The sequence below is a fragment of the Alligator mississippiensis genome, chromosome 2 (genome assembly GCF_030867095.1).
Source record: "Alligator mississippiensis isolate rAllMis1 chromosome 2, rAllMis1, whole genome shotgun sequence".
Taxonomy (NCBI): domain Eukaryota; kingdom Metazoa; phylum Chordata; order Crocodylia; family Alligatoridae; genus Alligator; species Alligator mississippiensis.
Window position 1 is genome coordinate 205,911,765 of NC_081825.1, and position 22,005 is coordinate 205,933,769.

Sequence of the window (22,005 nt, forward strand, 5' to 3'; positions counted from 1 at the left end):
TAGCATGTTTAAGTGAATCAAAAAAAAAGTGGAAAAAAATCAAGATTTTCTGTGGGATTTCTACTTTCACTTTTATTCAAAATACATTTTTAGTTTCTATGCTAATCTATTTAGTCATTTGAAATTAATGTCTTACAGATGCACAGTATTTTGAGATATATGTTACTTGAAAATTGGTAATTAGTACTATATGTTTCATATATATATATCTCCACTCAAACATATAGTACTAATTACCAATTTTCAAGTAACATGTAACTAGTGATTGGTTGTGAATTTGAATGACATTTTCCACCTGTGTGATAAATCAATGACCTACTCAGTATGCTGACAAACAATTTGCCTATCCTGAGTTTACATTTGAAAGGCACATACTATATTTCCTGTTGCTTATTTATATAAAAAAGTAAAAAATTAAGTAAAATGTTAATTTTGTTAAAATTACTTGAACTCAGATATTTAAATTACTTAATACTTTCAAAAGTCACAGTTAAGTATTTGATAATTTCTGCTAACAGTTGTATAGACTGCAAAAAGAGAAATGATGCTTTTGAAATCAATGATGAAGTTTTAAATATATTGGCATAAGAATGTAGACATCTTTTAGCTTTGTAAAACTGACAGTTCAGTACTGAAACTTTATTTTGAAAAGATCAAAAAAGGATTTGCGTCTTTAGAAATAAAAAATAAAACAGGTATATTTAAAAAAAAAGAAGAAAAAAACTGATTGTTACCACTAATGAAATAGCTGATGACAAAATAGTAGTCTTTTTGATTTTGATCACGAAAAATAAACTGGTAGTGACAGGATATGATGGATAGATTTGACATCCTGGCAAATCACTGTCATTGATTCAATTATTCTAATTCAGAATAAAAGCTGTATACAGTATGTGTTTATGCTACAGTGGAGTTTTTTAAGTGATTGACATTCATCATATTAGTTAGACAGTTTTAAAAGCTATGTCTTTGTTTTACACACTGAGTTGTCAAGAAAAAAATAAAGTAAAACCTGGATTGCATAAGAAAACCAAACCATTTAACCAACTTTTGGTTTCAACCCCATCAAAATACATTATTATTGCATTAGATTAAAATGTTCTTTGAAGAGTCAATTTCCAATATGTCCATATTATATCCTATTATAAAGACTGAGTGTTGAAACTGTAATATAATCTTTGAGATGGTTGATTTGAAAGTTCCATGGAGGACAATATACTACCTTTTAAACTGGACATCAGCTTCATAATAAATAATACAAAATAGTTTAATTTACACGTCAGCACTGCCTAGTATTCCAAATATGAAGTCATATATAGGAGATGTTTAAAAATATGTAATAGTTTTCTATTTGGAGATATGTGTGTGTGTGTATACACACACACGCGCGCGTGCACACACCCTGAAAATATTCATAAATTCACAAATAGTGTATATGATGGCATGGAAACTTGAATTAGTTTTATTTCTGCTCTGTTTTAGACAAGCATTCGGTGATGCTCTTCCCCAAGCTCCAATCGCTCTTCTGGTTTTCTAGCATTAATGTAGCTGTCAGTTTGAATTTCAATCTTGAATTATGTCTGTTGACATAATTTCATAGTGCTGACTTCAATTGTTTAGGATTACTGTTTTGAACCACATAAGGAAATCAATTCTTTTTTCTATGTTTAGTAAATTCCACTCAAGTGCATTTTAATACATTTATTAACCCACAAGGCAAACTAATTATCTATAATGTATTCTTACTATGGAGAAATTCTTTCTTCATCAATTTAATTATTGACATATTAAAACACATGAAATCCTCTAAAGCATTATTTCTAATCACTGTTACATATTTGATAAAATAATGTAATCCATTTTTAGTTTTAACAATTATATTTTCAAATATACAAAATGAGCTTTTTAAAAATAATAATTGACACTTGCCTTTTAAACAACATTTAATAATGACTACCTTACCTCCATTTATGTTCATTAAAGAAAATTATATTTCACATTTATATTATATGCTTGATACAAATCCTATTAAACAGATTAATTTACTTGGATAACACATCACAGTTGGCTTTGTTTGGTAATACATCTTGAAATTTAACAGCAAAAGAAATTCTGATTTTTTGTCACAAGAACAAAAGTACTATTCTATTTCAGTTGGGAGTAAAGTCATCATATGCTAATGTAACAAAACCTATGTTGTAAATATTTTTAAAAAACCCAAACAAACCCAAAGCCAAAATCTGCAAATGTGTCCAAAAAATCAGAATGAGAAAATGAGGCACTATCTTATAATGTGCATTTTTAAGGACTGCTGGGTCAAATCATTAAGAAAAATATTTATATAAGTTATTAGCAGTCATAATTAGAGTGTCATATAAATCTGAGTGAAACTGCTAAGTAGAAATCACTAGAAGTCCAGGTGCTTCTTGCCCATGGCCATAGCACCACATCCTGAGCTCAGCAGTTTGGCGGATTCTGCCAGATCCTGTTTGCTTGAGCGGCTCACTGTGTCTGACAAGTCTGGAGGCAAATGCAGTCGCTGTGGCAGGAGATTTTCAGGGGGGAGGGAGCAGGGAGAAAGAGAGAGAAAGAGAGAGAGAGCGAGAGGAGAGAGAGAAAGAGAATAATTTTAATTTAATTTACTTTTAATAGCATATTTCAAAATGTATGCCTATTCCCTGCTGACCAACATTTACTCTCACATGTCAATTAATTTTTAGGAAGTTTCTCAGATTGATACCCAAGCAGTCCTGTGCATTGCTAATGATATCCTACAACATACTGTGATTCTGCAGACTGGATTAAAATGTTTGTCATGAACATCTCCTGAGTGAACATTCAAGATTGCTAAACTGTGGTCCCAATCCTTCATTTCTTAAAAGTAAAGGTTTCCTGAATATCAACAGTAAGACCGATCCCTTTAATGGACATGTCATTACAATATAAATATATTTTCTATCTCCAATGCTATATACATAAATAGTGGCTGAATCTGAAAAAAGAAACAATACATAATAGAAGAAGAAAAGTCAAATTAATTGTAATACCACACTAGAAGCTTAAAGAGTTTTCTATTCCCATACTTGACTGCCAGATCTTAATAATTAACAATGATAGTACTCTGTATTTCTATGGCACAGGGTTGTCAACATATAGCCTGCAATACTGCTCTATCCAGCCTGACAGGCTACCAAAAGTTGGGGGCAGAGCCAGCAGGGGAGTGGAGCCTGCTGCAAAGTTGGGGCCCTGAGCCTCACTGGATAAAGCCACTGGTGGCAGAGGGAGTGGGGAGAGCAAGCAAGGGCTGTTCTGACAGTCCTCCTTGCCCTGTGGCCACTTGGCCCTGCCACTGAACCTCTACTGCCACTGCCAGACCTGTAGCTGTTGCAGCTGCTGGTCCTGCAGATCTGGCCTCAAGGCCTGGATCTGGCCCAGGCTGAGTCTGACAGCACATTCTTATACACTTATCCAATATTTAATGAATTTAACTTTGCAATCTCCTTAGAAAAAACTATGAAATCCATTTTAGAGATGAGGAAATTGAGGCAGGGATTACATGGTTTATCTAATCATGAAGTTCCTGCTCAAGAAACTAGGTATTATCTTCCCACTGTATTAAATACAAATGCTTTAACACTTGTTCAAAGTATTATTTGAAATGAGAAGTGTGCACTAAGGTACTTTTAGAGCAATGCTGTGCCACTACTGCTTATTTTATGAATTACTGGCTTACTTTCTGGGTGAGAGTGAAGTACAAGGATATATCATAACCAAACAGAAAAGAGTTTTATATTTAGAGGGAAGTGATTTTTAAAACTGGCATTTTGAAAGAAGAAAATCTAATAGCGGGTAATGTCTCTTTGTATAGATCTCCTGCTTAAATTTACAGTTCTGATGACGATGGAATATAGCAATGACAGTGAAGTTACACTAGCAGCATCCACAAACCCTGCTAAAGATGTATGCATGTTTGTCTGTGCTATCTTTTTATACTTTTTATGTTGTAACATTTAAATACAGAAAACTTCCTTTTATTCTATTTCTCCTTGACATTTTTAAAGACTTCTTTACAGATGCAGGAAAGCCAATGGAAAATGCCTTGCATGTTCTTTAAAATGCCATGCATTCAAAAGCTTGTCTAGCTTTTATCTCAACCATACAGTTGGTCCAATAAAAGATATCACCCCCCAAAAATCCTTACCTCTTTAAAACATAAAAACTGATTGTTAGACTTGTCGGGCTGTGGAATTGTGCGACTGGTGGTAACCTATTTGCCTATTACAAGTATTTTGATTAATCTAAATAATATTATTATTAGCTAGTGAGTTTGATAGTCACTAAAAGCGATTTATGAGAGGGAAATAAAAGACTGTTTTGGACTATGTGTTCTTCAAGGAGACAGGAAGCAATGCATGTGTTACAAGGAGAGTAGAAAGTCTGTATTCCTAGAGTAATGGGTCTTACTGCTAAAATACTGCCTCAGTTTACCTCAGTTCTTCTCAATTGGGTGATAATACTTCCAGGTAAAAATGCCCTATGTGCCTGCTACACAGCCAAGCCAGAAAGGACTGTGGCATATGCACAAGTTCCTCTTGCATTAGGTCTCTCAGGTAACTCTAAAGCAGGACAGAAGAACTGAATCAGCTGTAGCCCTTCTTGGTCTACCTTCCCTTCACTCACGCTCCTCCTGGAAAGGGAGGCACATGAGTGGAAAGTCAGTTGACATTAGCTGCTGTGCCACAACTGGAGCTGAAAGGGCAAAAGAACTTCCAACATACGGGAGATATGGGAAAACACTGCTAGCCTGCCTCTGACCTCATTTGGTGCCAGGAGAGGAGACTTCCTCTATGAGAGACAGCACAATCTCCATTCTCACTCTATTACTGGCTTCTTTGCCAAGTCTCTCAAATTAATTCAGTGCATGGTCAAGCACACTCATCTCATACAGGAACTACCAATAGTGCATTAAAGGGAAACAACTTTATTTCCTGTTAACCTGCACTGGATTCAAACTCATGACTGATAGGAAAAAAGATTCTCTAGCAAAATAACGTTGCTCTGAGCTATCTAGTCTCTCAGTAAGTATTAACTGCATATTTTCTATATATATATATATGTTACCTTGAAAAACTAAGTAAGACCCCATGATCTCAAGGCAGACCCCCTAAAAAATTAGGAACACCCAATTAGATCACGTGAACATTTGTTTCAAGTGATGTGGTAGTACCACACATAGGAACTCTGCAGCAGCAGTGTGGATAGAATCTAATTCTCCAGGGCATCATTCAGCTAGTTTAACAGTGAGATCCTCTCACTTCCTGCAATCCCATGATTTAGTTACTACACACTTTTCAACTACATAGGGGCCCTTCAGATAGCCCCCTTCATTATACACAACTCCTTCAGCCCCCAAGCAAGCCAATCCTTTGCAATGAATGGTGCAGGGGCCGTGTGGAAAACATTGTATGTAAGCACACAATTTCAGACTCTATTGTAACACCTATGAAGGAGTAGGCTTAATTAAGGTTGTAAAGGCAACCTGAATTCAGGGCCTTCCTAGCTTTTGAATGTTTGACTTTGCAAACCTTTTAATGTTCCTATGACATGCATGTGCATGCATGAACATGCACATGTAACTTCAGACATTTAAAAAAATCAATCAATAAAACAAAGTCCTTCATGTAACATTACATAAATGTAACTTGACATAACTTGACATAGATATGGGTCATCACAGCAGGGTTGGAACTTTCAGAACCAATGCACAGACCTCTGTCACTTAATCTAACAAAGTAGCTCATAGCAGTAGTAGATCATCTACATGGACCAGAAAAATGAGAGAATTTGCTAGTGGGTTTTAGAGAGGTTTGCTGATCTGAGAGATGGTGAGACTCAGGAACATGCTTTCTATTCCAGCTTCTGGCAGGATACATCAGTGGGCACAGACATTCTTCCCTACCCTAAATGTAACCCTTTTTGCTTTGCCTCTTCCAACTAGTCCTTGTCCCGCTCTTCACTTCCTGATCTTTGTCTCCTTGCCCCAGTCCCATTTCATTCATTTAGGGAGTCCCAGTCTCTCTTTCACAGGGGTCTCATCCTACACCCAGTCTTCTTATCAAACAGATCCTAGTCTTATCACTCTGTACTCCTTGTCCCAGGCTGCAGTGCTGCTTCCCAGCTAATTCCACTTCTCAGTACCCATCTAAGCTATTACTCCACTAAGCCTGGTCCCCAGTTCTCCTCCTTTGTCTCTGTTCTCTGTCTCCTGTCTCAAATTCCCTCCTGAGCTTCATATTCAATCTCAGTGTCACCTGCTATTCATTACTCACCAAGTCGCATCTAGTTCCCCCACCTACCTCTAGTTCTTTGCCAACTTGCTCTCCCCTTACCTTTTACCCTTCATTTTTTTCCCCACCTTACTTGCTCTTAGTCCCAGTCTCCCTCACTGGCTAGCACTGAGTCTCTGCCTCATTTCCTCCTCTGGCTCCCTGTTGCAGTTGCTCCAAGTCCCATTCTCTATATGTATCCTGCCTAGTCCCAATCTTTCCCCAACCCAGTCCCAATTTCACTCTCCTTCCCACCACGCTCCAGTCCCATTTTCTCCTTCCCATTTCCTTGTCACAATCTACTCTCTTTAATCTCATTTGCTAGCGAAGCTCTTATCCTTTCTACATTCAAATGATGTAGCTTCCTTCTCCAGTCACTTTTTTCCTAGCAGCTTTTCTCTTCTTTGCTCTGAGATCAGGTTCCTGTACCTGAATCTGACACATCCCAAGGAAAGTCTTGCTCAGCTGTGGGCTGAGGCAAACTCAGTGTGAATAGTAGCTATATTCCTCAAAAGAGCCAAACCTAAAGAAGGTTGCTACTGAGCAAGTGTGAAGTGTGATTTTTTTTTCCAGAGGCTTTTAACTTGCCCAGAATTGGCCAGATTTTCACAGGAACAGCAAAAAGTACATTCCTCATACAAAGGCCTCACTCTCCCCCAGCCCAATTTCAAAGCATGAGGGAAATAGAGGTTTTCAAAAAGTGACCAGAATACATTCCCCCTAGCCTCATTCTCAGAAATGATTGAACCATTTTGGCTGAAATTCTCTAAAAAAATCAGCTGGAGGCAGAACACCACAGAATATTTTAGCTCAAAATTATGTGAAGAGGGGTTATAAAAGCTTTAGTGTGGACAGTTATATTAGTATACCAGAGCTTTTGCTGGTACACCTTTTTTAATTGGGCAACTGATATAAAGCATATGGTAATTCCCTCCCTTCTGCCAACAGAACGGCCTTAAGAGGCTTTGCCAATACAGCTAAACCAGTAAACCTTTTATAGCATAGCCTAGGTCTCAGTTAATTATAAGGATTTTTGAAATTCACAGACATATGAACGAATGTCAGTCAGTAGACATGGTGACAGCACACAGTGGACATAATGACTGAACATACAGATATCTGATCTGAGGTAGTATAACTAGGGGTGGACGAGAAGGGCACCCATACCGGGCACCAAGTTAGGAGGGGTGGCAGAATCACCCCCACCCTTGCAGACTCCATTCCCTGATGGCGAGAGCAGCTCCATAGGTTACTTATACTAGGAATACCAAATGAGTCCCTGATTGCTGCTGCTTTAAGAGCAACCGCTGCTAAGAGCAGAGTATGAAGCTGCAGCAGCTCTGAGGGGGATTGTTTAGGAGTTCCTGCATGGGTAAGACTGCTGCCCCTACCTCCACTCTCAGAATGGTGCCCCCTCCTCACTCTTGGAGCCACATCCCCCTGCCCCTACTCTGAGCCAGGTGCTTCCTCTGCTCTCAGAGCCGCACACCCTCCAATGCTTGTAACCCGCAAGCTCTGCTTCCCCCCACGCTCTCCTGCAGGGTTTATGCCGCTGCTGATCTGAAGACATAAAAAACCTCCCAGACACAGAAGAAAAAAGTAAGTAGCAGAACAAGGAAGTGAGCCTAGAAAAGAAAGAGCTCTGTGGTATCTAGATGCTACTGTAATACAAATCCACAAACAACTCACTTCCATTTTTGTGGTCTCTACACAACAAAGACTCTTTGGTAAACTGTAGTGCATTTACACTTCTTTCATGGAAGTCACAGGTGAAATAGCAGATTTCACTGCTTTAATATAGAATCATAAAATCATAGGGTTGGAAGAAACCTCAAGCGTCATCTAGTATAACCCCTTGTACGAATACAGGATGTATAATTTCTCAGCCATCCTAGACTCTTCTTGAAAATCTCCAGTTAAAAAGATTCTACAACTTTCCTGGGCAAGGTGTTCTGTTATTCTAGTTTTCTGATAATAAGAAAGTTTTTTCCCCCCCGATATTTCATTTATATCTTCTTTGCTGCCATATAAATCCATTGCTTTGTGTCCTTTCCTCTGTGGCAAAGGAGGACAGTTGTTCTCCCTCTTTTTTATGGTAGTGTTTTAAATACTTAAAAACCTGCTTTCTCCTTCCCCCTTATTCTTCTTTCCTCCAAACTAAATCTACCCAATTCTCCCAACCCTTCCTCGTATGATTTGCATTCCAACCCCTTTATGATCTTTGTTGTTTATTGCTGGACCCTCTCCAGTTTCTCTACATCCTTCTTAAAATGTCCAGAACTATGCACCAGTACTCCAGTGGAGGCCCAACCAGCATTGGGCAGAGTGGTACTATCACCTCCCATGTCTCACATGGAATATACCTGTTAATGCAGCCCAAAGTGCAATTTTTTTGCAACTGCATCATATTTCTGACTCATATCAAGTCTGGGACCCCACCAACCCCCCCAGATCCTTCTCAGCAGCACTGCTGCCTTGCTAATTATTCTTTATTTTGTATTTATATGGTTGCTTTTTCCCCCAAGATGTAGCAGCTTATATTTGTCCTGAATTTCACTTTATTGCTTGTAACCCAGTTCTTCAATTTATCAAGATACTTTTGAATTCTAATCCTATTGCCCATAGTATTGCAACTCCTCCCAGTTTTGTGTCATCTTCAGACTTGGTCAAGAAGCTCTCTCTTCCTACATCCAGATCATGAATAGAAATGTTAAACAGCACTGGATCCAAGACAGGCCCCTGTAGAGCTCCATTTGAAATCTCTTGCCATTCTGAAATTGATTCATTTATAGTAACTGTTGGTTTGCAAATAAGCCAATTATGTATCAATACTTCTATTTAGCCCAGTTTACTTATGAATGCTATCATGTGAGATTGTATCAAAAACTTGCAAAATCCTAGTATATCATGTCTACTGTATTCCCTTTGTTTGTCAAACTAGTTATTCCATCAAAATAGGAAATCAAGTTGTTTTGGTATGATTTGCTTTTAACAAATCCATGTTGGTGGCTAGTGATCACCACTTTCTCCTACAGATGGTTACAAATTGACTGTCTTGCAGTTTGCTCAAGTAACTTCACAGGTACTGAAGTCAGGCTAAAGGAAAACTTTGCCAGGGGTCCCATCCTCCTTTTCTCCCCTTCCAAAGGTGGGCACTTTGTTAGCTCTTCTCCAGTCCTCTAGGACCTTAACTGTCATTCATGACTTTTCAATATTATTGCAGTGGCTCTGCAATTTCTTTAGCTAATTTCTTTAACACCTGGGATGAATTTCATCAGGCCATACTGGTTTGAATTAATTCAAATTTTTCAAAAACCTAGCATACACTCTTTATTTATTGTGATCTAAAGCCCTTTCCCCCCTTGTTTATGTTAATTTTGCTAGCTATTTGTTTGTGGTATTCTTTTTTGAAGACTGGCCAAAGTTATCATTGAGCAGCACTGTCTTTGAATCTTCTGTTAATAGCTAATCCTCACTATTGAACACTGTACCCACAGTTTCCCTGGTCTTTCATTTCTGGCTGACATTTATAAAATCTTTTCTTATCTTTAAAATCTTTCCCTAGTTGGATACGTATTTTAAAAATGTTGTTTATTAATTTATTTTTTCAACTTTGAAAAACCTGTGATATGATATATAATGAAACATAATACTTTTTAATTAACTAAAACATTTCACAGTCACAGAGTTTGAGAATATTTAAGTCATAAGTGCATTTCATAAAATTACTTTGAGGGCTGTAGGATCATCTCACACATGCGCGCACACACACACACACAGTCTCTCTGGGAATGTTCTTTTAGCTATAAAAACAAATTTATAGTAATGTAATTACCATAATATATATACAATACAAAGTTCATATTATTCAGATTATTATTTGTGTTTAGATTACTCATGATCACTTTTACCAATTTTGGTACTTACTGCAAATTACTTATATTATTATAAAGCAAGAACATGATATCACGTGTATGATGCAAAATCACTGAAACTCATCAGGTTTGAGCATCTTCTTATTACCTCATGGCAAATCAGGAGCAACTCCAGTGCAGTTAACAGAGTTATACTGGCTAACTATTACAGTTAGCTTTTAATACCACAAATGCAATTTTTTGGTAGGGAGGTAAGCAGACAAGAAACTCAACAGCTGTTTTCTACCTATCTGGGTCTGTGACCCAAAAATTGGTCGAAACAAATCATTTTATGAAACTCTGTATCTCACAATCATTTGAAGTCACTAAAAGATGCGGGATTTGATTCATGGGAAGTAAAAGTGACAGTGTTTCAGGTGCTGTGGGGTAGAAGGAAATTGAAGAGATAGGCCAGTGCTGCACTAAGATCACTGCCTATCCTACTAACTAAGGTTGTCTCAGAGTCTCCTGTTACTTCCCCACCTGTCAGCAGCCATTCATATACACACTTCTAGGATTACCTTATGGGACACTTAATATTACCAGGTGAAGTCTGTAACTATGAATTGCACTAAACATTATAAAAAGGTAAGACAGGAAGTGAAGCTTCTTGTGTCAAATTCAACATGCAGTAGAATTGTAGGGAGGCAAATGACCAAATATGAGCTCAATAAGGAGACTACGGCTGGCAATTCCAGCAGAATAACTAGGGTGAGCAGGTCATTGACTTAGAGGGGGCACCAATGTGGTCCCTTCTCCTTAGGAGTCTTTGCCACAGCAGGGGCAGGAACCAGGCAGGTGCAGACCCTGCACCCAGCAGTGTATCTGGGAGACAGCAGGGGGTAGAACAATGCCCTTCTATAGAAGGCTTTGTCACGGGAAGCACAGCTGTGTAGCCCCAGGGTGGGGGAAAAAGTACAGGGCACCAGGAGAACCCCTGGAAGCCTGAACCACTGCCTATTTTTCAGCTGCAGTAGCCCAACCCCATGCTGGTACAGCAGCAAACGCAGCAGTAGCAGTTGCCGCCTGTGGACAGCCCCATTAGGTAAGATGCTGCTCCCCACCTTCCCAGTGGCCAGAATAATATCCTCTTCCCTCTGTGCCCAAGGTGCTGAAAGAGATTGCTACAGATCTGTGGACAATTCTATTCTACCAACATTTGCCTTGAACACTTAAATTGTTGAAATGATAGAATCATATATTAGCAATTACCCCAACTGAAAGATGACACCTTCGGAGAATGATATCTCCCAAATATCATGCGTAAGACATTTGTTCAGTATCAATTTAGAAGAAACACTCCTTTCTGAACCTTTTAAGACCCTCATCTTGCAATCAACACCACAACGGCACAGTTCTTCGACTGCCTGGAGAGCCATGCAATAGGATTATATCTACTTGGCTTAGTTTATGATGCCGCAAGAAAGAGGTGAGAGTCTAGCCACTGTGCTCCAAGGTTAAATCCTCAGCCTACTGGAGTCAATGGGAATTTTGCCAGTGACTTCAACAGTTTCAGGATTTCAACCCTGTTTCTTAGTAAGTGCCGCAAGCTACAAAGTAAAATTCATGCCAAGTGTTCAGTAAGCTTCACTTCTGCAGTTCCATTAATGACCAAGCCCAACAAGAAAGAGCTTCCCAGGTCCAGGGCCTTGCAGGCAGTCTTACTATGATGTAGCTCTCTTTGGAAGAGAGGAAGGTTAGGCAGCTTGGTGGAGTTATAACTCAGACATAGCTATATATTAAAAGTCAAAGCAGAGATGAACAAATGGAGTTTCACTAATGCACAAGTCAGCACACAATAGTTTCAAAGCACGCATGAAATTAAAAAAAAAAAAAGACTATTAAAAATTCTAGTTTCTGTTCCGGCATTCTTAAAGAGCACAGATTAAGTTCTTCTCTTTTAAAAGTCTCTTTATGCTATATTTCATTGCAAGTATTTTCTGCTTCCCAGCTGATATTTCTTCAGCAGCACCATTCATGTAAGACATCCTAATTTGTACACACTGCCACAGAACAGGTCAGAGATTCCAGAGAAAGACATTCAAGGTTCTTTATTTTTTTCCACCTCCTAGTCAGGCTCCCAGGCTCAAATACCTTCAGTAGTGTTTTTTAGTTTCAGATCTGCATTGCTGCCTAACACAAATATAACACAGACATAGAGGTCTGTACTTTAACTTTTTTGGGCTACTACATGTCTTAAGTCACACTAATGAACCCACAATGAATTTTCCAGTGATGTCTTAATGAAAGCCAGCCAAGTAACTATGGATAAGTACAGGCATTATATGCTACTATACATGTGCAGGGAGGCTGCTCCGATGCGCTACAGCGTGTCAAAGCAGACTTGATTAATCAAGTCGGCTGGAGCATGGTAATTACTATGCTACAGCAGATTCCAGTCACGTGTATCAGCATCCCTGCACTGAAAAATGGCGGCAGGCTACTTTAAACTAAAGCTCATTCAACGAGCTTTAGTTCAAAGTGCTCCACCACCATTTTTCAGTGTGGGGACGCTGATACATGTGACACTATGGGTGCTTTAATTAGTGCAGTTCTCAGAGCTGCGCTTATTAAAGTGCCCAACCCCCGGGAGCACATCTATAAATACCCAAAATTTCTACTGGGAGAATCACCATTCTCTTGGTAGAAGTGACAAGATGCAAGCAGTCATTCAATTTGTCCTGGGGGAAATGCGTCCCTTCTGGGAGAAGACCTACCGCAGCCCACTGGTGCCCCCTGACTCAAGAGCTTGCCTGTGTAGCTCTCCAGCCAGGGGGTTAGAACGTATGTACACTTCAGCTTGCAGGATATTTTTCTACTTCTGTCTTATTTCTGATAAATTCTTACTGGTAGAAACAAAAGCCTGTCTATGATCTATGATTTAGAGTTTGTGATGAGTACACATTGGCTGGATGGAAACACTCAGGTCTGAAGAAAGCATGTAAAATAAGAAAGATCAAAAATGTAAAACTACTCGTACTGAAGCAGGTTAGAGTCCTTTCATGTTTTGAGCTGTATGGTGGTAACTTATAAACACATTTTAAAACTTCTGAAATGTAATATGAAAATGTAAATCCTGTACTTTTTACAGAAACAAAACACTAAATATTTCCATCCAAAAATACATAGATTCAATCAAAAGAAAAGATCATGATCATGACATGCACAGAGGACATATCCTTAACTCCAGACAGAAGCTGGCTCTTTTAGGCATAACATCATTCCACGTTAAACATATTAAACCCCAGATGGCACCCAGTTTTTCATTAGATACATTCATATTCCTTTATTCCAATACCTCAGTTGGCTTTCTTTCCATCTACTTAGTATGTCCTAAAAAATAATGTTTCCCCTTACATTATAATAATACACATACCCCATCTAATTTTTAAACCTTTGCTCTGTGGTTTTGATGCAACATCCCTAGATTATTTATCTAAATAGTCTAAAAAATCAATTAACCCTTCAATCCCTTTTTAATCAATATTTTTCATAACAAAATGATGCTAGATTCTGTTTGTGTTTCTCTTGCTGTAAGTTGCCTTGAGCCTTTCTTGGGAAGGGCAGCATATGAATCATATAAATAAATGAATAAAAATAAATAGTTTGCTCAATTTTCTCTACATCCTGATAAAATACATGTAGTACAGCAGTTCAATGCAGTATATTGTGTTTGGAAACATTTTAGGGTAGAGACTGTGCCAATAAGTAACATTTGGCATACCTTCAATGAAATGAAATGTACCATTCCAGATTTTGGCTATATTATGCTACTGATGTTCTGCTATGCCTCTAGCCACAGTTTAAAGGCCCTTGTGTGATATTTGTTTGCGTGGTGAAAGTGCTCTTGAATGAACAACTTTGCAAGATGTCCCCATATGTTGCATTTTGCATTTCTAATTGCTATAGCTGTAAAATGGACAAAAACTTCATAAGAAGCTATGTATCTCAGGAGCATATTTTTGACTTGCTGCCAGGTCCACCTCTCTCAGCAAATACAACAGAAGGTATCTGGTTTTTTTTCAATTTGTATTATCATTTTTTTAGTTAGTAAAGATACAGCCAATATGCAGTTAAATAATTGCTATTTCTTTAGGGGAGAAAACAATTTTCATCAACGATGTAGTACAGAGGTTGCTGTCAAACTGGCTATTTGTTGTTTGAGCCACATTTTTCACGTACACTTAGAATACATTGCATTTGCACATTATGGAGAGTTTTGTTATATTTTTATGAGATAAGGTCCGCTAAGAAATATGATAACATTTATGCAAATATAAGAATTTTAACAACTTGCATATAGATCTTATATGGTACCTGTAGACATGCTGCAGGGCTGCTCCAACACACTGTAATTACAGTGCAGCAGAGCACTGAGTCAGCCTCTGTGTCTCATGTATCAGTGTCCCATGTATCAGCGCGGGGATGCTGATACACGTGATGCTGCAGCACTTTAATTAGAGCGGCTCTCAGAGCCACTGTAATTAAAGTGTGCTCCTCCACCCCTGGAGCATGTGTAAAAGTGCCCATAATGTCATGCTAAATAAAATGTAAATCTTTGCTAATGCCATACTGACTGAGAAACGTAATATCTAATTTGAGCTTACTTTTAAATGACAGAAAAGTAAGGTCTTCACATTATTGTGGAAACAGTTCCAAACTCTCACTTTAGTGTTATAAAAGGGTCAGGTTATCATATTCAGGCCCTATTTGTACTGAGGTTATTCATTAAATCCTAAGACGGAGCTAGAACACAGCTAACACCAGGCCTATTTATATGTAATGAAATGTTGTGCAGACCTCATCAAACCATGCCCCTATGGGTTTAAATGTCTGAAGAGACCTGTTTTTACTCAACTGCTGTGATCCTATCCACATCACAATGTTATTAATATTTAAAATAAGTCAGGGAACAACCGTGTTACTGTCAGGTCCACAACTCTATTTCTATTTTTTAAGTTATATTGTTGAACGTATTATCTAAAACCTAGGGATGGTAGTGTTTTAAATGTTTTGCTGGTAAATATTTTGATTTTTAAGTGGATTTTAAAGTGAAGTACATTATATAGCTTGGGGGATTACACAACTACTAATTTCATTTTTACTTTTTAGGCAATTGTAACTGAACCACAGGTATTCATTATTATGAGCATCTCATGTTAAAATGAACACTTTTACCATATTAATATCAAAACCTTTCTTATATTTTCTAAAGTTGAAGCATTTTAGTGTAAGTTCTAGTACTGTAAAAGATAGCTTAAGAAATGACCAAAAGAATCCCCAATTGGAATTAGGAAACATTCCTGGAAACATTTCTTTTCACAGTAAATTTCATAAAATCCCTTTTATATCTAAAACTTACTCTTTGAGTCTTGATTATTAGTTCTGAATATTTACTCTGTCTCTTTAATGCAGTTTTGCAGAGTACATGCTTTAGGGAAGTGATAAGTTATTATCTAAAACATTTAACAATTCAATGCAAGTTGTGTTGGCTTAGTCAGATAAGCCACATGGCATTGTTTCTGTTCTCAGACTAAATGAGTATGCAAGTACTTCAAGTGTGAATTCCTGTGTCACAATTTAAAAGTTGCTTTCTGCAAACATTGGCTCATGCAATTTTGTAATTCTTTCTGAAACCATCTGTACTGATAAAATTTAATTATCTCAGTTTTGTGGAAAATGAACCTCAAAGAGATTTAAGACAGTGAAGATAATTCATTAAAAAAATCTAAGTGGATGTTTGCTTGTTTTGACAGTAGTCAACCACCTCAAGTAACCAGCAATGAAACAGTGGACAGTTATTTAAACAGTGTCTTTGACTACAGCTGAGGAGAGGAAAATAAAGGTGACAAAGATTTGCACTTCCCCATCCTTGAGAAAATCAAAGATAGGTCTATAATCAGCAAAATTTAGAGAAGTGACAAGGCTGCTCTCATTTATGCTGCCATGTACTGGCTCTATTTTATAATCTAACTAAAATTCCTTCCTATTGTAAGCATACCCCTACATTGTGGAGGGACTTGGACTGACTGTTCTGGTTTTATGCCATCTGAATATTGCTTAGAATGGGCTGTCCAGTCTGGGTGCCACTCCCCCAATTGCTTTCCTGTTGCTGCTGCCTGGGTCTCCAGGTTCCCTTACCCCATATACTCCTTCCTCGTCCTACTCCCTCTCTCCCCCAAGCAAGACTGTGGCCTGGGCAGGGAATGCAGGGGCTTTGGTGCAGCATAGTAGAAGGACTTGCCCAATGTGGTCGTGGGGAGGGGTGCTGCTCCACACAACATACCTCTCAGAAGTTGGACAGCCCTGTCTTAGAAGAAACTTCAGCTGCTTATTTAGTGCCTGATCTAAAACCCAGTGTAAGAATAAATGTAAACCGTACACCATTTATTTCAACTATGATCAATGCCATGTTACACTAGGCTCTCTTGAAACACATGACTAGGGCCCTACTATAATTGCGATTTTGTAGAAACTGGAAAACCTAGCACTGCCCACAAAATTCAGCAATCTGAAATCTGTGGGGAAAAAAATTTACTGAAAATAAAATGCTGGCTCCTCAGAGGGAGCCAGCAGTCCTCATGGCACTGCAGCCCAGCCACGTAGCCTACTCGAATGAAGGGGAGCCCAAGATGGCTGCCACTCTCGCCTCTCACTGCTGACTGGCTGAGAGGACTGCCTGTCATGCAGCCCCATGCCTCTCCATGAATCAGCAGTGAGGGGCAGGGCAGCATGACAGACAGCCCTCACAACTAATCAGTGGTGAAGGGCAGGACTACTGGGCCCCTTGGCCAATCAGAGGCAGGGAGGATGCGGCACTGCAATCAGCCCATGAAATGGTGGCCAGCCCCATGATCTCCCCAAGAAATCAGCTGCCTCCTTGAGTTGAGTAGACCCCTACAAATTCCTGTCCTCAAGACTTTACAACTTAAGCAGATAAGACAGACAAATGGCAAGGGGAAGGAGGTATAACACACACATTTTGGTTTGCAAGTGTCATGTTAATGCCAACGAGTATGTGTATTTTTTCGTTTTTTTCCATTTTTTTTGTTAGAAGGAATTAGCTAAATGAAAATAAATGGGCACACTGCGGGGAGTGTGTTAACTTGTAAAAGAGTGAGGAAAAGATTAAATGAAGGAAAGAAGAGCACAGAAGTCAGTGCCTCAGTTTAAGTAATGCTTTGTTAAGCTATAGTAATACTCAGATAGATAGATGTATAAAACCAAACTGAAACCGACACCGGGGAGCACAGAGAAAGCACAACAACCTGACCAAAGTGCTTTTGGTCCATGACTAAAACTGTTCAGATGTATTTCAACAGATTTCTTCTCCACAAAAATCCTCCCCTCCAAAACTGATGTGTATTGCCAAACTCTCAGTTTAGCTGCAAGTGAATATTACAGCTTGGCATTACCAATCCTGAAAAATGACATTTGTAATGGAAATATCAAGAGATCTCAAACATTAACAGTGTTGGTAGCTACTGCTATAATGCAGACAAAGTATACAGGTTCCAATTTGATTTATAATATTTAACCTACCTATCCTATTTAATCTTTGCAGTGTAATAGCTCAATATTTGAAGAAGTAGGTTGTTTATGAAGGATAAAAGTAGAAGCAGTTCTGAAATACTGGCAATAGTTCAGAAATAGACTGCTCCAGTGCTGCCTCATCAGGTTTTTTCTGGTTTTATGTATGACAAGTTTTTGGTCACAACTTTTCTCATGAACCAGTTTCAGAAATGAGGTATATACATGGATATGTACTATATATATTCAGACCTACATATATATATACTTACTTGCTTATGGTTGTATATGAGTTATTTTAATAACATAATGGCCAATACCTACACAATCCCCCAATGTATGCAGTTCATTGCCCTAGGAAGCACTGAGACACAGTGTATGAACTGTATTGTGCAAGTGCCAATGTAAAACACACATACAATACGTCCCTGAATAAATCTTTTTCTGGAGATCAGCATTATAGGTTTCGCAAGTTCCTGATTATGAAGAAAGAATTTTTAATAGGACTAAATGTAAATGTTAGATGAGGGGTACTGTTGTTTTATATTGGGAGCAGCTCAATAGAACTATTTACTTTTTTCAAACTGGAGAGAATTAGTAAATTCCCATTGCTAGGCAGCCTAGCACATCTGTGAAGCATTTCTGGGCATTCAGAACTGAAGCATGTGCTGCCCAAAGGGAAGATTCATTACAGTATGTTATTTAGCCCTCTAACCCCCTTCCCCCAAAACACTACAAGTTCTTCAGTAACAGGAAATCATCTTTACTTTATGCAGAAACATATTTACATGACCAGAATACAACAATTAGCACATTTGTAAAGCTCTAGGGATAGGAACAATTTAACAGTTTTTTGAAGCAGACTAATTTTCTGGAGCTTTTAATCTTATTTTATTCTGGTTTCACAGGCATGGACAAGTTCTTCTTTGCTACAGGTATTTTCTAAGCCTGCCTGGCAGGATTCTGATGCTTAAAGAAACAAAATTATTTCATAACTTAATGTCGTAATGTGGTATAGAAATGAAAAATACTGCTTAAGAAATATAGCATTACAGATTTATCTTTTAAAAACAGGATATTATTGATATTCTCAATGTATTATTGTTCATAAATGTGCAATAAATCATAAAGCAAGAGAAAATGTAATTTTTTTCAGTTTGAATATCTCAGCTCACCAATAGCTAAAAATTTCATACAATCAGGGATGACTTCTATATTTACATACAAAACTAAGGAAAATGTCATACATAAGAGGTTATAAATATTCCTGTTATCATTGCCTTCCTACAATAAAAATCATTGTTTTTCAATATTGCTATTATACAAAAAGTTCAGTTCCTAAAGCTCTTAAGTATTTACAGAAATCACATAATTCATATTTTAACATCCCACATGCTCAATGAGAATCAATACATGATTTATATGGCCTACTATCTAAACCTTCAGTGAGAAAACCCTTTTCAGTGGAACTGAAGGATAGATAATATTAGATTTGAAGTCACTGCAGTGTAATTTAATACTCAGTGTATTGATCAATTTGTTTAGTTCTGAAAGCTTATATAACATTTTAAAAATCAATGATCAATATAATTTATGTAATCCTGGGTGTAAAAATCACATCACTTATCAAGTAGTCATGCTGAATTCCCTTTGGCAAAACTAGTAGAGCAAAACAATTAAACACCAAAAGAAGTGTTACTTCATAAAGGGTAAAAGACAGGCCACGCTAATTCAAAACTGTAACTTTGTTTTAAAGTAGTTTATATATAAAAAGACTTGATTGATAAACTGATTTAAGTGGAATGGAAATTCTAATTCAAAATAATTAATTAAATATGAGTTATTGGAAACCGTTTATAATGCCAAAAAACAAACAAATAAAAAGACAAAAACAAAACAACCCCCTCCCCCCAGATTAAAGTAAATTTTTAACAATAACTGGCAAAAAAGGCTAATGATTTGTTCCAGGGTTTTCCCTGCATTTAAACATCGAAATAGATTTCTATAGATGAGATCAAGAGGAGAAATCTAGTTTGTATGAAAACTAAACTATATTTTAAGTGTTATTTTCTTTTAAATGTTTATAACGCTGTAATTCTGATGCATTGATAACTATTTTTAACCTCATAATTGCTTCTATTTTATTTCTATTTACCCTGATATGAGAAGTCTCTTTAAAGCAATAAGGTCTTTAAAGACTGCTACTGTTTAGAACTGTCTACAATCCAGTGGACTATACTGAATGAATGAAGCCAGTTAGAAAAACCTGCTTCAAGTTTTCATCTCAAGAAAGGCAAGGTACTTTTGAAGAGAGAGCACTTCATTTCTGAGATCTAGAAGCTTGCTGCTATTCAGCCAAAGACTCTTGACTGATGTAGGTTCTGACCCATTGCATGAAAACAGACTGGGGGAGGGGGAAATGTCAAGAAAGCATAATGTTTGGTAGTCTCTGTATAATTATTTCTTGTAAATGGGATTTAAATATTTCCTCTCAGAAATAAACAGAAAACATATATGAGACCAGAATATCCAAGCAGCCTTATCAGATGCCCTATTAAACTATTTTGAACATAGCTAGAATTTGCCCAGGGGCTACAGCCAAAGCACTGGAAAATCTGAAGCTCTGAAGAAAAATACATCTAAATGGTTCTTTCCATTTGAATAGACTGTACCGACATATTAAAGCTTCATAATTTTGACAAGAGACTTAGAAAACATAAAGGTTTTCACTTTAAAAACATTCACTGAAGGAATATGAAATGGTTTTGGCTTAGTATAATGATAAAAAACATTTTTTTCCATCCTCCACAACCTCTCCAGAGCATATGACAAGTTTCAATACCAAATTACAATGAGTTTATTCAACATAATAATTCAATCAATTTAAAAAATCATCTGATATTATTACTAATATGAAGACGAGACAGGAAAAGAGATTAACTCCGTTAGCTAAGCCTTTTATGGGAATAGTTTTTCTTATGGCAGTCAGTGGTTCTCAACCTTGTTAAATCAGGGATAACCCTTGGAAAATGCCAGCTCTTAGTTTTCATTTTTTTTTTTTTTTTTTTAACTATAGGACAATAATAGAGCAATTTTTCTGTTGCAAAGGATTCAGAAATACCACAACAGGTCAGAATGTTTTCAACAGTATGGCTCCCTTTTTGAAATATCTGGATTTATCCTGTGAATCATGTTTGTACACCAAACAGTGCTAACATTGTGTGGCACCCCGCAGCATACCAGAAAGGATCTCAGGACATCCCAGCATGCTGTGGCACCTTGGTTGAGAATCACCAACTTAAATTTCCCATTAGACAACATGAACAAACCATTAATTAATTATACATACCTTAACCGAATGTCTGACTTCCTTGTACAAATGGTAAAGTTAACAGTTCAATATCAAAATCTATTACTTGGCCAAATATTTTACTACTTATTTCTCCCCCTCATCTAAAAATCTCTAAATCTGATTGTCATCAAATGTCCAATAATATACTATATAGGGGAAAAGGCAAAATATAGGTCATTCCTTAGCTAATCAAAATAATTTCTGAGTATAAATGATTAATATTGCTCATAATTATGTCTTTCCCACTAGGACAGGCAATGTAATATAATCAATGCAATTAATTAGAAGTACGCTCTAATAATGAATGATTTCATTGTACAAAGAAGCAAGTTCAGAAGAAACCTTCTTTTGGCCTTTTCAAATAGATCATACTAGGAATATTTAATTGCTCAGTTTCCCATGTTAGAATGAGTTTTGTGGCTTCACTCTGACTTTTAAGACTGGCAAAAGCAGTTACTATACACATATGTACCAATGCAATATCTAGTTTTGTAAAATGCTCAACAGCAAAAACCTAAGGTCAGAACTGGGACATAGGTTTCTTGTGTCTCCATCACACAATTTTTACTTTAGTGTATTACTCCGCTAAACCACCATACCTTTACAATCTAATTGAACACCTTTCCATTAATAATTCTTTTAACATAATGAGGGATTAAGGATATTTTGGTTCCAACACCACTATAAATAAATTAAGCCATTCTAATAACATAAAATTATTGTTCTAAACTTAAAGAACCTTTAAGTTTGAAGACAGGATGAGATAGATGTTCAAATGTAAAAATCAGTATTTCCTAGTTAGAATAATACCTTTCTTAATTAGTTTTGGAAAATCCACCCTTGCCTTTAAGAGACCCAGTTTTAAACCTTGATCATTATTTTT

The 22,005-nt window shown here is 37.3% G+C and overlaps 1 protein-coding gene across 2 annotated transcripts in view; it reads right to left on the reverse strand.

Annotated features, from left to right (window-relative positions):
- Positions 1-1,686: 1,686 nt before the first annotated feature.
- The window catches only part of ELP4 (elongator acetyltransferase complex subunit 4), a 254,007-nt gene continuing 233,688 nt past the window's right edge, over positions 1,687-22,005 (reverse strand). For both annotated transcript variants that reach the window (XM_014602118.3, XM_059722715.1), the window contains one exon: positions 1,687-2,539. In XM_014602118.3, coding sequence (XP_014457604.1) covers positions 2,408-2,539 — 132 coding nt within the window. In that variant the 3' untranslated portion in view covers positions 1,687-2,407. The remainder of the gene's footprint in view (positions 2,540-22,005) is intronic.